This window comes from the organism of the source record quoted next, unplaced genomic scaffold (genome assembly GCF_019419815.1).
Source record: "Pyrus x bretschneideri cultivar Hongxiangsu unplaced genomic scaffold, Pyrus_bretschneideri_v1 Contig4, whole genome shotgun sequence".
Lineage (NCBI taxonomy): Eukaryota > Viridiplantae > Streptophyta > Magnoliopsida > Rosales > Rosaceae > Pyrus > Pyrus x bretschneideri.
The window spans coordinates 10,422,206-10,436,877 of NW_025999723.1; the positions used below are offsets into that span (position 1 = coordinate 10,422,206).

General features: G+C 35.6%; 2 protein-coding genes across 8 annotated transcripts; both read right to left on the minus strand.

Annotated features, from left to right (window-relative positions):
* Positions 1-798: 798 nt before the first annotated feature.
* LOC103927193 (laccase-6) lies at positions 799-9,965 on the minus strand. Of its 7 annotated transcripts, XM_048565669.1 has the most exons (9): positions 9,948-9,964; positions 8,447-8,549; positions 8,002-8,127; positions 3,426-4,161; positions 3,176-3,327; positions 2,729-2,973; positions 2,479-2,607; positions 1,220-2,164; positions 799-1,025 (listed from the first exon to the last, which is right to left on the minus strand). In XM_048565669.1, exons 4-9 carry the CDS (start codon positions 3,546-3,548, stop codon positions 895-897), a joined length of 1,725 nt encoding a protein of 574 aa, XP_048421626.1. In that variant the 5' UTR covers positions 3,549-4,161; positions 8,002-8,127; positions 8,447-8,549; positions 9,948-9,964; the 3' UTR covers positions 799-894. The 7 variants fall into 7 exon arrangements, with proteins under 7 accessions (XP_048421626.1, XP_048421629.1, XP_048421627.1 ...); XM_048565672.1 differs by lacking the exon at positions 3,426-4,161 and having other exon boundaries at positions 9,948-9,965; XM_048565670.1 differs by lacking the exon at positions 9,948-9,964 and having other exon boundaries at positions 4,062-4,161; positions 8,282-8,549.
* On the minus strand, positions 9,806-10,377 carry LOC103927190. Its single transcript, XM_009336085.3, has one exon. It carries the CDS (start codon positions 10,247-10,249, stop codon positions 9,977-9,979), a length of 273 nt encoding a protein of 90 aa, XP_009334360.2. The 5' UTR covers positions 10,250-10,377; the 3' UTR covers positions 9,806-9,976.
* Positions 10,378-14,672: the final 4,295 nt, after the last annotated feature.

The window sequence follows — 14,672 nt, forward strand, 5'->3', positions numbered from 1 at the left end:
AAGTTTAATGGTTATTTTGGCGAGTTTTCTATTTATTTTGCTTTTAGAGTTTTCATTTAGTTGTCAATGTCAACTAACCTCTATAGTTGATCTGATTTCTGATCTTTATGTAGATTACAAATTATAAAAGAAAATTAACCTTTTCAATTTCTTACGTGTTAATAAACACAGCTCATTGTTTTCATTACGGCTTAAATCGTCAAGAATGAATATGTCAAGAAATATACTCATGACAAGACAAAGTACAAAGTCCTTTTTCTTGATGGATAAAAACGTATATATGCAGTACTCTTTATTGACACGAATATCCTTGATAGTTTAAGCTGCTGTAATATAGGAACGTTGCAATTTTACCAAGGGAGATTGTATTCACACACATTAAATAACTTCTTTCATACCCTTTTAATTTTTTAATATTTTTCTATCAAGTGTTATTGGTGTGTAAAAATATTAAAAAATTAAACGGGTGTGAGAAAAGTAATTTGGAGTGTGTGAATATTTTTCCGAAATCAATATTTAAATGAACTGGATGGGACAATTATTTTGACAATGACAAATTTTGGTTGAGTAGATACTCCAAAAGTGTTTTTTATTAATTTATAAAAAGAAAAGTGGCCGTGTTTGATATTGACCTCGCTTTCTGCAAAATTTAAACAAAACTTTATACTAACAAGTAAAGGAAATTACACTATACCACGCTTAGTACTGAGCGAAAAGGAAATAATAGTTTAATTTGATTAAACTCGTTTACAACCCCTCTCCCTCCCCCCCCCCCCCCCCCCCAACACACACACACACACACACACAAAGAATTATCTTGATTAATTGGAAACAAAGATTGATTAAAACCCTCTTCTGTGTCAGTTTCTTATTAAAATTCAAAGAAACTTTACTCTAGCACTGAGGCAAGTCTGCAGGAGGATGAGGAAGGGTCTCAAGCTCTCCTTGACCATTAGTCACGACAAGTACCGTCCCTAAACCCCATGACTGATGTATGTCAAGGTGACAATGCATAAACCAAACCCCTGCATTTACAATCAAACTGTCACTAATAATCAATCTTTTTCTTGTCAAAATGATATAGCCTCGGTCGGAGGTGGGTCGGATGTGACTCTAGCACAGGCATTCTCAACAAAAGGTTGTGATACATCACGTGCCCACGCTCGACTGACGCTAGCATAATGAATTAGTACTGATATAGAAATTGAACACTACTTACCAGGATTATCAGCAACAAAACGTAAAGCAGCCCATCCGCCGACGGGGACTCCGATTGTGTTCATATAAGGCGGGTCAACCAGGTTGAAGTTTGCAGTTTTCAAATCGAAATTCCCACTCCCATACCCAACAACATAGAAGCTGTAGCCGTGAAGATGAATTGGGTGGTTCTCAGTAGTGACTGTCCCAGTATCCTGCATGATGAGTTGCACTCTAGTACCATATTCAAGGACCAATGCCCTAGTCCCATTCAGTGCTTGTGTATTATTAGGAACGTTATTAGGCGCTCCATTGACAAAGTCATAGTACTTGAGGGGTACCCTAGGAAAATCTTCAGTGAAAGAGCCATTAATTTTCTTATAATACGCTTCCAAAAGCGACGTTTTTGGCTTAACGAAGCTTATATTATTCATCGACGCTGCCATAACCCCGTTATTAAGGCCTCGACAATTTTTTTCGGGTGTCTTGGATCGACACTTCTGAACATTCAATCCAATGGTGACAAAGAGTTCAGTGTCAATTTGTTTTGGCACATTAACACAATTGTTCAGGCTCCTTAATCCGTCCATAACCGTCTTAACGGCAAGATTATCATTGAAGACGGGTAGTTTAGCAGGCAAAGATAAGGTATTAGGGACAGCACCTAAGTACTGGAAGTAAGCAATGGATGAAATGTTTTGGAATTTGACTCCCTTGGCGGACATGTAAGGTCCCATTGCCATGGAATATTTTCCTAGAGATTGGTCAGCGTTGACCAGAACGCTCATTGTTTGGCCTGGCCCAAGCATCACACGGTCCGTAGTGAATGGTTTTGTGTACTCTCCATCCGCTTCGACAATTGTCAGATTGTGATTGGCTAAGGCGAAGAAGTTCTCCATGTTTAAACCTGCATGTATTAGCCTTAGCAAGTACGTCTTCCCTGATACCACATCAATGTGGTATACATCTGAAACAATCACAAAAGCACATGTCAAGGAAAACAATTAGGTGACAAACAAGAAGATTAGGGAAAAATGTAGCATTTTATATTATAAAATTTAAACTATTTGTATCACATTTATTGATCACATTGCTGATCTGTTAATCGCTTTTCTTATATTATGTATGTAATATAGTAAGAAAAACAAATAGATGATATAAACGAATGAACTATGGTTTCATTATTTGGAATATGTTTATCAATCACATTGCTGACAAGTCTTTGAGAAACACGGTAAATATTATACATTTTTAACATTGTTTAGAATTTAACTTTGTTACCATTGTTGGAGCAGTTGTAGTTGGGGCCTGGTTGGCCATTGATTGTATATGCATTTGCAGGTGTAGGAGGCCCTCCACTTGCTGTAGTGTTAAGCTCAAGTTCCACAACATCCTGCATCCAATACTCCCCTAGTATTTTTCCCAAGTAATAATCAAAATTAACCCAAACTTCCGTAGCATAATAATTAACCCAAATGATCACTTTTAAAATGTAAATAATAATAAGAAGAAGAAGAATTCACTTTGCTACCTAGAATTAAGGTGTGCTCTTCATGAGGGACTTTAAATGGGTAGGGAACCCCAGTTTTTGGGTACACCAAAAGGGCACCGTAAACAGTTGCCCTAAGCCATGAAACATGAGCATGCCAAAAAAAGGTGCCCTTCTGCTTCACCATTGTAAACTCATATGTAAAACTCCGGCCAGCTTGAATTGGACACTGGGTTATGTATGAAGGTCCATCAAACCAGCACGATAACTTCTGCCTGACGCCGTGCCTATTAGAAAAGTAATTAGAAACAATTAATAGGAAATTAAAGGAAAACATTGCTATTAAGTTGTTAACAAAATATACTCAATGAAACCACTATCCTAGTGATGAGGGTGGGTAGGTGATGGGTAGAAAAATGATAGGTCTAGAGTTCGAAATGGCCAGTGTAACAAAAAAATATACTCAACGAGGATTGTGTACGTACTTACCAGTGAATTGTGGTATTGTAAGGTGTCTCATTGGTTACTTTGACTACGATTCTGTCATCTTCTTGAGCATATACAGATGGCCCCGGGAACATTCCATTGATGGTCACGATGTCCTTGGTGTTGCACAGTCTAGTAACTCTTTTGGTTTGTACCTGAAAATCGAAATGATCAGATTGAGTATGTACATTCGTCAACAAAAAGAAACTCGCGAGAAATTGGAAAAATATACATCAAAGAAGTTACAAGAGACCTTGAAATCATAGAACCTGGTTGATCCTCCACTAGGCCATTGTGCCATTACATGAAAATTGTAAGCAAAAATTAACAACAAGCTTAGCCATTGTGTAAACCAAGTGGAGAAAACGTTTGTCATTTGCACAATTGCTGAAAACACACAGAGACTTGAACTGGAAGACTGAATCCAAGATACTATTTTTATACTTTTTCAGAATTTTGTTTTCTTTTGTGATAAAAAATTAAAAAAAAATAAAAAAATAAAAAATTGATTGGAAGAGAGGAAAAAGTATGGTTTCCTTCTTTTCTTTTTTTGCATGTTTGTCAGCTTTCATGATTCCTCTAACATGGAATGGAAATAATAAGATGTTGGGGATGTGATTATTGAGTATGACCCCTAATGTTCTCAATCCAAAACAGTTTCTACTTTGGGAATTATTTCCGGACGCCCATTTTCTCATTATGTATGCCCTTGTTTATTTTTATCTATTGATTCTCTTTTGGTTTCTTTAATTGTAAATGTCACAAATAAATAAAAACATGCAAGGGACCGGAGAAAAGAGATGTACAGAGAACACTTTACTTTTCTTTCACCTGTGTCAATATCCTTTGTCATGAAATCATGTCATTTGACTGAGGAAAATAGACACACCTGCATGCTAACAGCTCCCTTTCTGTTTGTGTTCTATATTCGATCATTTTACTTTATCAGTAACTGTCTTATAGTTTCTCTCTGAATCACCTTTTGAATTCTGCAATTGTAATGTGCAAAAAGTTAATGTGACTAGGGTTCTTTCAAAGGTATAAGCGACCTATACATGCTGTTAAACTTGAACTAGCACGGTTTGATTTGGTTTGGTTCGGTTTTGTGGGTTGTGCTACCTGTAACTAGTTACCATTTTTAATTACGGTAAAGTCAAACAGCAATTTGTGTCTTTATGTGTATGAAACTTTATGTTTTGCTATAGGCAAATAGAGTAAAGTAAAACAGAAATTTGTTATGCTTTTAGTTAGACATGCTCTTCTACTCAATGGTAAGCATAGTTGCAGCTGCACGCCTTCGCATCCCAACCCCACCTTTCGTGACAAAATTAAAGACAGTGAGGCAAAGATTTATTTCCCATGCTATATGTAACTTTTGGCAATAATATACTAGGGGAACAGAAAATGAAGAATCAAATATAAAACTTCGAAGTTCTTAGTTATTTGTGAAACAAAATTCTTGCGCTACAAAACCCCCTAATTTTTTTTTCATCTTTAAAATGGTTTAATTAAATCTTAAGACTTTTCCTTTTTGTTAGAGCAGGTCTAACCAACTTATTATGCTCATATCTGTTAATTCTTGCAACTATTATGTATAGAGAGATGATATTTATACACATTTTTTCTCACCGTTCACACACCCCTTCACTGATTCTAATGCAAAACACGTCACATTCTTTGACGTCGATGGTGCACCCAAAAGTTAAAAAAAAATAAAAAAATCCATTTGAAAAATTAATTCTACACACGACAAATAATTTCAGCAACCCATAATAGTGTCGAATGCATGCCAATATGCCATGCCACGATGTTGGGTTTTACGTCTTGAAATTAAGTATTTGTTACCAATTTTGTTTTAGTGTCTTATTTGGATTTGGATTTTAATTTCTTAATTGGTTTTTGTAGTTGGCGGAGATATTTCTTAATTACCTATTTGAATAGAATTTGAATTTACTTCCTATTAGGATTCCTATGTAAACCTAAGTCCTATGCTCTATAAATAGGACATTAGAGTTAGTTTACTAGCAATTTGGTAAGAGTCAATTTGTGAACTTGTGAGTTAGAGAGCAATTTAGGAGAATCTTCTCTGTAGGTTTTAGGTTCTCTACTTGTTTAGTTTAGAGTTTATAATTTGTGGGATTTGAGTTGTAAGAGTTTAAAAATACTCTTTTGTTATCTCCATTTGTTTAGTGAAATTCCTCGCCGTGCTTTGCCGGTAGACGTAGGCTTTACGCCGAACCACATTAAACATCTTGTGTTCTTATTTTTGAGATTGTTTGTTTCTTCGCTTTCACCTACGACTTTGATATTTAGTACTTTGTTAGAATTCGCTTCTGTTTGCTCATAAAAGTACAACAAGTGGTATCAGAGCTCAGGTTTCAACTTAGGCTTTGCTTGCTAGTCACTATGAAGCCTTTTGTGTCGTTGGTGACAGTTGATATCGAAAAGTTCGATGGGAATGACTTTGGTATTTGGTAATTAAAGATGTGTGCTTTGTTAGTTCAACAAGAGCTTTTGAAAATGCTGAAGGGTGTGAAGGCTTTGCTAATTCATTGACTAATGAGGAAAACAAAGACGTTATGGAGTGGGCACTTGGAGCAATCTTGTTGACTTTATCTAATGAAGTCTTGCATGAAGTTAGTAACATCAAATCTGCACCAAAGTTGTGACTCAAATTAGAGAGCTTGTATATGACCAAATCCCTTGCTAAATGGTTGAATTTGAAGAAAAGTTTGCATACTCTTCAAATGGATGAAGGTACGTTAATTCATAAGCATGTTGATGAATTCAATAAACTTATGATGGATTTGAAATTGTGGACGACCAAATTAGTGATGAGGATTATGCAATAACTTTGTTGTGTTCTCTATCTCCTTCATATGAACACTTTGTTGATACCATGCTATTCGGTAGAGAAAGTCTTAGTTTGGAAGATGTTAAGGCTGCTTTGAATTCTAAAGAGCTAAAGAATAAGGTGTTTGACACACAAGATGGAGCTTTGGTAATTCAAGGAAGGAATAAGGAAAAGGGCAAACTTGAAAAAAACAGTTGTAGCTATTGTCATAAGAAGGGTCATTAGAAAATAGATTGCCCTAAACTCAAGGGCAAAAAGAAGCCGTTTGATAAGTCTTCTGCTAGTGTTGAGGCAAGCATTGTAGAAGATTATTTTTCTAAACTTCTCTAAAGGTTATGTGAGGAGGTGGAGCTTGGTACTCAAGCTTTTTGGGGGAGTGCCATTTGCACTTTTGGTTCGTTTGTTCAAGCTTTTGTTTGGATTTTGGTTCGTATTTGTTAGGTTTCGTAATAGAATTTGTTGGAGATGGCATTGGAGGAAATTTCAAGTTTGAAGACTTTTGATTTTTTTTTTTTTTTTTTTTTAAGTCTAGGTGGAGATCTGTTCTTTGAAGAATATGGTGATCACTTTTGCGTTTGTATTTTTGGTATCCTAGTTTGAAGTTTGTTTTTTTGGAAGTTCACTAATTTCTTGCCGAGGTGGAGATTGTTGGGTTTTGCGTTATCAAAATTAGGTATGTGTTACCTATTTCTTTTTTAGTGTCCTATTTGGATTTGGATTTTGACTTCTTGGTTGGTTTCCTTGCTTGGTGAGATTTTGTTAATTACCTATTTCATTAGGATTTGGATTTACTTCCTATTAGGATTCATCTGTAAACCTAAGTCCTATGCTTTATAAATAGGACAGTAGGGTAGTTTATTTTATGTGGCTCATTCATGTGGCAATTTGATGAGAGTCAATTTGTGAATTTGTGAGTTAGAGAGCAATTTAGAAGAATCTTCTCCGTTAGTTTTTTATTCTCTACTCGTTTGATTTAGAGTTTGTAATTTGTGGGATTTGAGTTGTAAGAATTTAAACTCTTTTGTTATCTCCGTTTGTTTAGTGAAATTTATCGATGTGCTTCGACCGTGTACATAAGCTTTACACAAAACCACATTAAATCTCTTGTGTTCTTATTTTTTAGATTGTTTGTTTATTCGCTTCGCCAATGATATTGATATATGATACTTTGTTAGAATTCACTTCCTTTGCGCATAAAAGTACAACACATGATACCTTCAAAACTACACGCTGCATCACTTCACTGTGTGTGATGGTGTCAGGTTCTAAATAGTAACTTGAGCATGCAAATGTTTCTAGGTTTTCTCCTATGCAGGATACTAGCGGGATGCGACTGGTCAGTTGACAATCACTGTACAACCGGCCAACCGCCCACTCACATCCCGCAACCATCCCAGAAAGTTCTATCCCACGTTGGAATGACTACTGCTACTATAGCCGCAAAATCAACACCATCAAGCATGTAAACTAAAGTTGGCTCATAGAAGAATCTCCCATCTCCAACTCTCTTGGGTGGCTTGTAAAATCATATATATAATTAATGCTCACTGAAGGAAATTAAAAGCACTTGTTCCAAAGCTCTAAAACTGCTTATGAGATAAGCCATTTACTTATAAGCATTAGGTAGCTTCCCAATAGTTAAAAATCTTGGTTCAACTGGTTGAACAAACAGCTAAGCAGAAACTCCCCGCCCATGAAACTGCCACTGCTGTGAAAAAAAATGGTTGAATCCAGAAAATTGGGTTTTGGCTCCTTGCGGAACTCCCAAGGGAAGCCACATGCTCCACCCCCCAAACTTGCAAAAAATTTACAGTAACTTGCTGCACTGGAAGACAAAATTTCGTAACTAACTTTTCGTACCCTCCCACACTAAGCACTTCTAAATGTAAGAGCAGTCAGTTTATACTATCAGCAAAGTGTGAACAATCTACAAAACACAGTTTTAGGTTTTGATAGTTCTTTCAGAGAAACTCACACGGATGGGGTGCCTGCCTTTTCCTCTGCGGAAGGGGTGCAAGGTTCAGGCTCAAAGAGGTAGAGTCTTGAAGGGGAAGCGAGCGAGGCTGTATATAATACAGCGGTGCATCTTGATGCTGATTTGCTGGAGAGAAGAAGATAAGTAGCCATTAGATTATGGACTGCGCAAATTTTGATGTTTTTTCGTTAGTTGCAACTGAGCTATCTGCAAATGAGTGAATGACAAATCTATGATGTGATGTAATGTAGATGATGAGCTGAATGAAACAATTTCCTACCATGTTCTGCATATCCAAGCTGCTTTCGTTATATTTCCCGTTTTTCTTTTGATGTTTTTTGTGAATTGTTCTTTCTTGTCAGTGTGCTGGTTAAACAATCCTCCCGAACCAAACATGCCATTTTATGATACAGCATCTTATTTCAACCAGACAATAAAATCATACCTCTGAAAGCACCAAATTTGCAAGTGAACACTTGGCACATAGGACTTCCGGTACTCCTGATATTTGATTCCCTTCCTCTTTAGTTATGTTTTGGATGCTGATGCTTGAAGAGGGATTCGTTGTTCAACAATGTTTGATTTCATCAGTAAAGGGAACATAATAAATTCATACCATATCTGATGCTAAAGTTATGTGCATACAAAGGTTGGAAATTGAAGACTTAGAGTCATGTGAAAAACTCAGATCAAATACTAGACTCTATCAGTCTTCTCACATAAAGATTGAAATTTGGCTCTTAAGGAAACAAAGATTAATACATTTTAACGAATTTTGTCACACATGACACTGAAAATCTTGCATTAACGGAAAGGTGAAGAGCATTGATGCTAGATCTTCTAATTACAAAAAACAGACACCATATCAGTTAGCTCTAACTCGACAATCAATTTTTGTCATCTGTTGCGACATAGAATTGCAATCATTAATTGAGCATAAAGATATGAGTTTTGCTAGATACGTATAAAGGGAGAAAGAAGGAATTAAAGAACCCTAGTCAGCCATTTCTCTTTGTCAGCAAATGTTGCAAATTCTGTAACATGGCAAAGTGCTTTCTTTCTAATCTTCTGGTCTCTAATTGTTAGAAAATTATCTATGGTCCCCAAAATGAACAACAACAAAATACAAAAAGGCACACTAGTTCAACAAAATGAGAGCATCGTCCAAACATCCGAAAGCAAAGTCGATTACAATGCATATATATACATATATATAGACATATCCATGAAATGTTTGGTTTGTGATGCAAATTCTTGGTTCAAATGACAAGAAACAGAAGAAGAAACCGAGAAAAATGCGAAAACTTTCCACATTTTCCAACTCATACAATAACACTTTGATAAACTGAGAAGCAACAACCACTTATTACACAAACGAATTCAGAAACAAGTAAAACATCAAGCTCCAATCACTATAAGTCCGTAAAATATCGAATAAAATCCACCTACTCAAGTGTGGAACTGAGGAATCACTCACATTTTTTTCAAGCTAAAGTGACATTAGCTAGTCTGACCAAACTATACGTTACACAGCAAAACCACAACTGATGTTAGCATGAGAGAGAGAACAATGCAGACATAGAATTCAGATGCTGATATCAGCCCGAGAATTCAAAGAATTCTTTATATAAATTAAAAAATTAACTTTTACTTCTCAGAAGGAAATGCTATTGTCCAAAGCTAAATTTGCTGCTTCCAGAGCACTCCAGATGCATAAAGTGGTAGTACCTTACGCATGAAAAGGTTGTACATTGACACGGAAGGAACAATTTCAGCTCTGGAAATAGCATTTCCCTCCAAAAACTCATCAAAAATTCCCAAATTCATTTCACTTCCAAAAGTGCCACACCAAATCCGAATACAATTCCAATTCGCACGAGACACAAATTACAGATAACCCAGAAAGCATAAAGCACATAAATTTCTTCTTGTAATATTCACCGTACGTGAGAGCCGCTACGAGTGAGTGGTTGTATCAAGCTGAAACGCCGTCGCTGAGGCGGTGGTGGGTGGTGGTGGCGGCGGGCTTGATGGGCTGGTCTTGGTGGGACCCGGCAGTTGGCCTGGAGGAGGAGGAGGAGAGGAAAAGAGCACGGTGGTCGTCGTCGTTGGTGATGTTGTGATTGTCGTCGTCAAAATCGGCAGTGTTGAGATTGATGCAGGAGCAGCGTTCCAGTGAGGCGAAGAAGGCGAAGGCGACGTTGGTGCCCACACACGACAGCATGGACATGCAGTTGTTGGTCTCCATCGTTGGATCGATTTGATTCGACGATTCAGACTGATCGAGTATAAAGTCTCAGTGAAAGGGAGAAGAGCAGCTGATCAGAGTGAGGGGAGGAAGAGTGGAAGACAATGGAGTTCCTCTTTTTATGTTACGTTGTGTGATTTGTCCGTTAAACGGGGCGTTACGTAAATTAATATTTTCTTTTCGATTAAAAGTAAATGATTTTTTTTTTTTTTCTTTTTGGTTAATGGAATTATATTACATTTTGTTTCTGTTAAAAATAAAAATAAAAACTAGCCGGAGCTTCCCCATTTTCTCTCTTTTGCACACACCCAAAGTTCCATGTCGCTGCCGGGTCGGCGGCAAACTCCTTATTACGCCTTTGGCCTGTTCTTTCGTCGCCCATAACTGTCGATTTGATAGGCCACGACTTGTTTTTCCAGCGTTCTTTGCCGTTTTGGTCTTTTCAATTTTAATCCATGTCCTGCAATCCTCCTCTTTCAACCCAAAACTCATCCTCTTTCATCTTCTTCGTTTACTCCTCTTTCTCACAAACCATCCCTTCAACCTCTGCTCAAAGCTAGCAGCGGCACACCTATTTTGGTTGTCGGATCTAAACCTTCGCTTCACGGCTCCGCATCTCAGCGGCATGCTAGAAAATCGGGGCCAAGCATGTTGCGGCTAGCCCAAAACGAAGCTCCTTTAGATGCCCTTTTGGCCCCATCCCGAAACTTTATTTGTATCTAGAGTCATTAGTATATATGCCAAAGATAATAGTGGCTGGTGGTTGTGGCGGTGATACGAGTGAGGACGATGGGTGGAGGTGGCATGATAATTAATACCAATTCCATATGCATTTTTACGCGTTAATTATGTAAATATTTTGTACTTTCTAATCAAATGAATAATTTATTAAAAATTATAAAAATTCATTAAAAGTTTAGGTGATATTATTACAGATGTCTTAAAATAACTAATACTTTTTAAATATGTAAATGGCCTTTTAAGCAGTGGCTAAAAATAATTATACATATGCAATTTAATTCGAGTTCGAACCTCACTGATATTCCTAACAAATAGCAATTTAACTCATATGCTATCCTTTGTAAAAAAATAAAATACCATTTCGATTGGCATCGCTCCTTAATAAACTACCCACATTTTATGGGGTCTCACATATATATATGATAAACAAATGCATTAAGAGAAGTACGTTCTCAATATTTAGCAGCTTAAACAGCCGGTCTTCAGATGAGCTGCTCCCTCTCTGATGTTCTCATGTAAAGCTATAGAAACATTTACAGGCACCGAGCCTGGAAAGAGAATTAGAAACAACAAAATAAATTAATTAGTGAGTTAGCCTTGATATTTGTCCAAATTAAGGTCCACGGGGAATAAGATCGAGAAGAGTTTATAATCTTACAATTGTAGGTAGCCCATCCCAACCGCAAACGGCATATATCAGATACCACAAATTTGTTCTTCAGAACCTGATCTGCAATCAGACGCACAAAATTCAATATAAGTACATCACAAGGATTCAACTATGGGCATTAATGCAGATACTATCAACACATAGGACAACTATCTTAAGCCAAAACCAAAAAAGGCACCAAATCCTGACCTCTTATTCTTTCTTTTTCTCGGCCAGGGGTGGAGCCACCTTGTTATTAGGGTGCCCATTTAGAGTATTTATCAAATATAATAAAAAATTAATCCTTAATTTCAAAAATATCAGTTTTTTTAAAAGCTTTCATGTATATTGTTAGTTGTAACTTTTTTTTTTTAGTTTCGGGGTCTTTTTAGTCCAAAACTTTTTGGTGTAGCCTTGAGACACTTACACTTGACTTCTGTCTTTCTAATATTAAAGATATATATATGTATATGTATATGTGTGTGTATATATATCCAAAATCTCATGTAAATAGACAAAACTACCCTCAATTTGTATGAATAACTAATTGTTAGACTTAAAAACTTCTTGTGCTATAATCTCTCGCTAAGATTAACCAATTGTTAGACTTAAAACTTCTTGACTCATTCGCGGCTCGACAGGGATACAATTTATACAGTACGAATTTTATAATTTTTTTAGCTAAGAACCAAGCCGATGATTGTTGAAGATTCAAAGAGGAGGTTTATTATGTACAGTATTAACAGGGAACATGAACCCTTGCCAAACAAGTAATTATAGAAATAGATAATTGCATTCACAAGGACCAATAAGTGACAAAACTCTGATGCACGAACAGCCTTCATATATAGAAGATTCTCAGTATATGACGAAATGCATATATGTCAATATGAAACAATTACAATCAAAGACTTAGAGATTCTAAAGAGATTGCTTCGTACCAATGAAAACTTAAGATAAATAACATTACAAAGATTGACAATTCATTCTTTCATAAATATTCAATTGAAGAAAAACTACAAAAGCAAAGAGAAAACATAGACAGGGAACAATGCAAAAAAAAAAAAAAAAAAAAAAAAAAAAAATCATTTACACTCACCGTCGTTTATGGATGCACAAGCCTCCACCATTTCCTACTAGCAACTAATGCCTTCACTCTCCTATGCACAGATCTCCACCATTTCTTAGCTCTAGGGTTTTCTCTAATTCTTCATCTAATAGGGTTTTGATTTTTTTAGTTAATTGGATATTAAATTTGAGGGTATTTGGATCTACTTAAGTGAGATTGGGATATATTTGAAATTTTTTATAAAAACTGACATTTTTGAAATTAAAGATTAATTTTTTACTATATTTGATATATACCCGGTCATTTAACCCTTCTAAGGTTTTAATAATGCTCATTAAAATAGTATATATATTATATTATAGTTTATTACCGATTTGAATTATTCTTGGAGATCAAACCTTGTGGCCACTAAACAATTTAATCCCTATCTATTAGTTGACCGAAGAGTCCCAACGTGGTAGAGTTTATTTTTACCTTTTTCTCTTCTTTCATTATTTAATACATTTATAATATTTAAAAAAAATTTATTAGGAATTACACAAATGGAAAATTAATCAATCTGACAACATGGTAATATATATCGAGAAAGATATATTTGATAGTATTGGCAATAATGTGATTATGAGAAGATTTCAAACTATGAAAACTCGTCGAGAGCAATTGTAATTATAGTAGAATGTTTTATGAATACCTATGAACACTAAGGAGTGTTATTTTTATATGATTTTTCTCATTATCTTTTAATCTTATAGCTATTTAAAATTCACCCTCCTTTAAGGTTTACTGTTCTCTACTCTGACAAAAGAACACAACAGGTGCCATTCTCTTTGTGACGAGTACGAGGTCCTCATCGTCTTCTTTCTTCTCTAGTTTTGTGATTTAAAAATTTCTCAGGTTTTGATAATGTGGTGTTTTTTCTTTCCTTTTTTTCAAAATCTAAGTTTAGAAAATACTCAGTATGTCTATTTATTTCTATATTTAATATACCAAGCCCCCCACACGCCATCAAACTGTGAATAGTTAGCCCAGAAAAATACGCTAAAAACAAATTAATACAATGTTATGCTTCAAAATATAAGTTTAATTGGGAATTCGAGGAAGAAAAAATAAGAATCTTCCCATATATACAAAAAACTGCAAGCACACAACCACTATAATCTATCTTTGTCCTTCATCAAAAAAAATAATCTATCTTTGTCTGGTATTAAATTCATTATTTTCAAGACTTAATTGGGTTCTCAATCTCATAATCGAGCATCGTATATGCCTTTCAGCCATCGAAACAAGAGCAAAAAATCATCTAAATACTACGAGTTATCTTCCACGATGACAACTGTGACTTTAGGCCAGTTGTGCTCGTGCCGAGTCAAACCAACCTAACTCGTTGTACTTAAACTAAAATTTTCATCTCTTTAAGACGATGTTTGTTATGTTTGATTTTATTTATCTATGTAGGAGTTTAAGACCCTCTTGTTCCACATTGGTCAACAGTATTTTTTCACTAGCCTTTATATAGGCTTATTCCTTTTTCTTAGTAATTAGAACTTGGACCATTTGGAAATGGATTGAAGGCTTGGGTCTTATGGTTGTGTGGATTAGGCTTGATGATTATACTATAATATTAATATTAATTAATCAAGACAAGGGGGGGCACTTGGGGCCAAGGAATTAAAATTAATCTAATCAATTAGTTTTAATTTCGAATTAAGTTTTTAATTAAATTAATTTAAAATGTTTTGATTAATAGACACAACTCTTTGGAAAGAGGTGTATCTCTTTGGAAATAGTTGTATAGCTTCAGATACATCCAAAATGTGTATGAAAAGGTATGAAAGAGCCTATATAACTAGAGTCCTCAGTTCCATCAAAAATCATCTTTTTCTTCCCCCTTGTCTTCCGTACAAAATTTCTAGAGAGTAAACACACAAAGCAATTCGCTAGAGTTCTATAATCCAGTGCGGGTT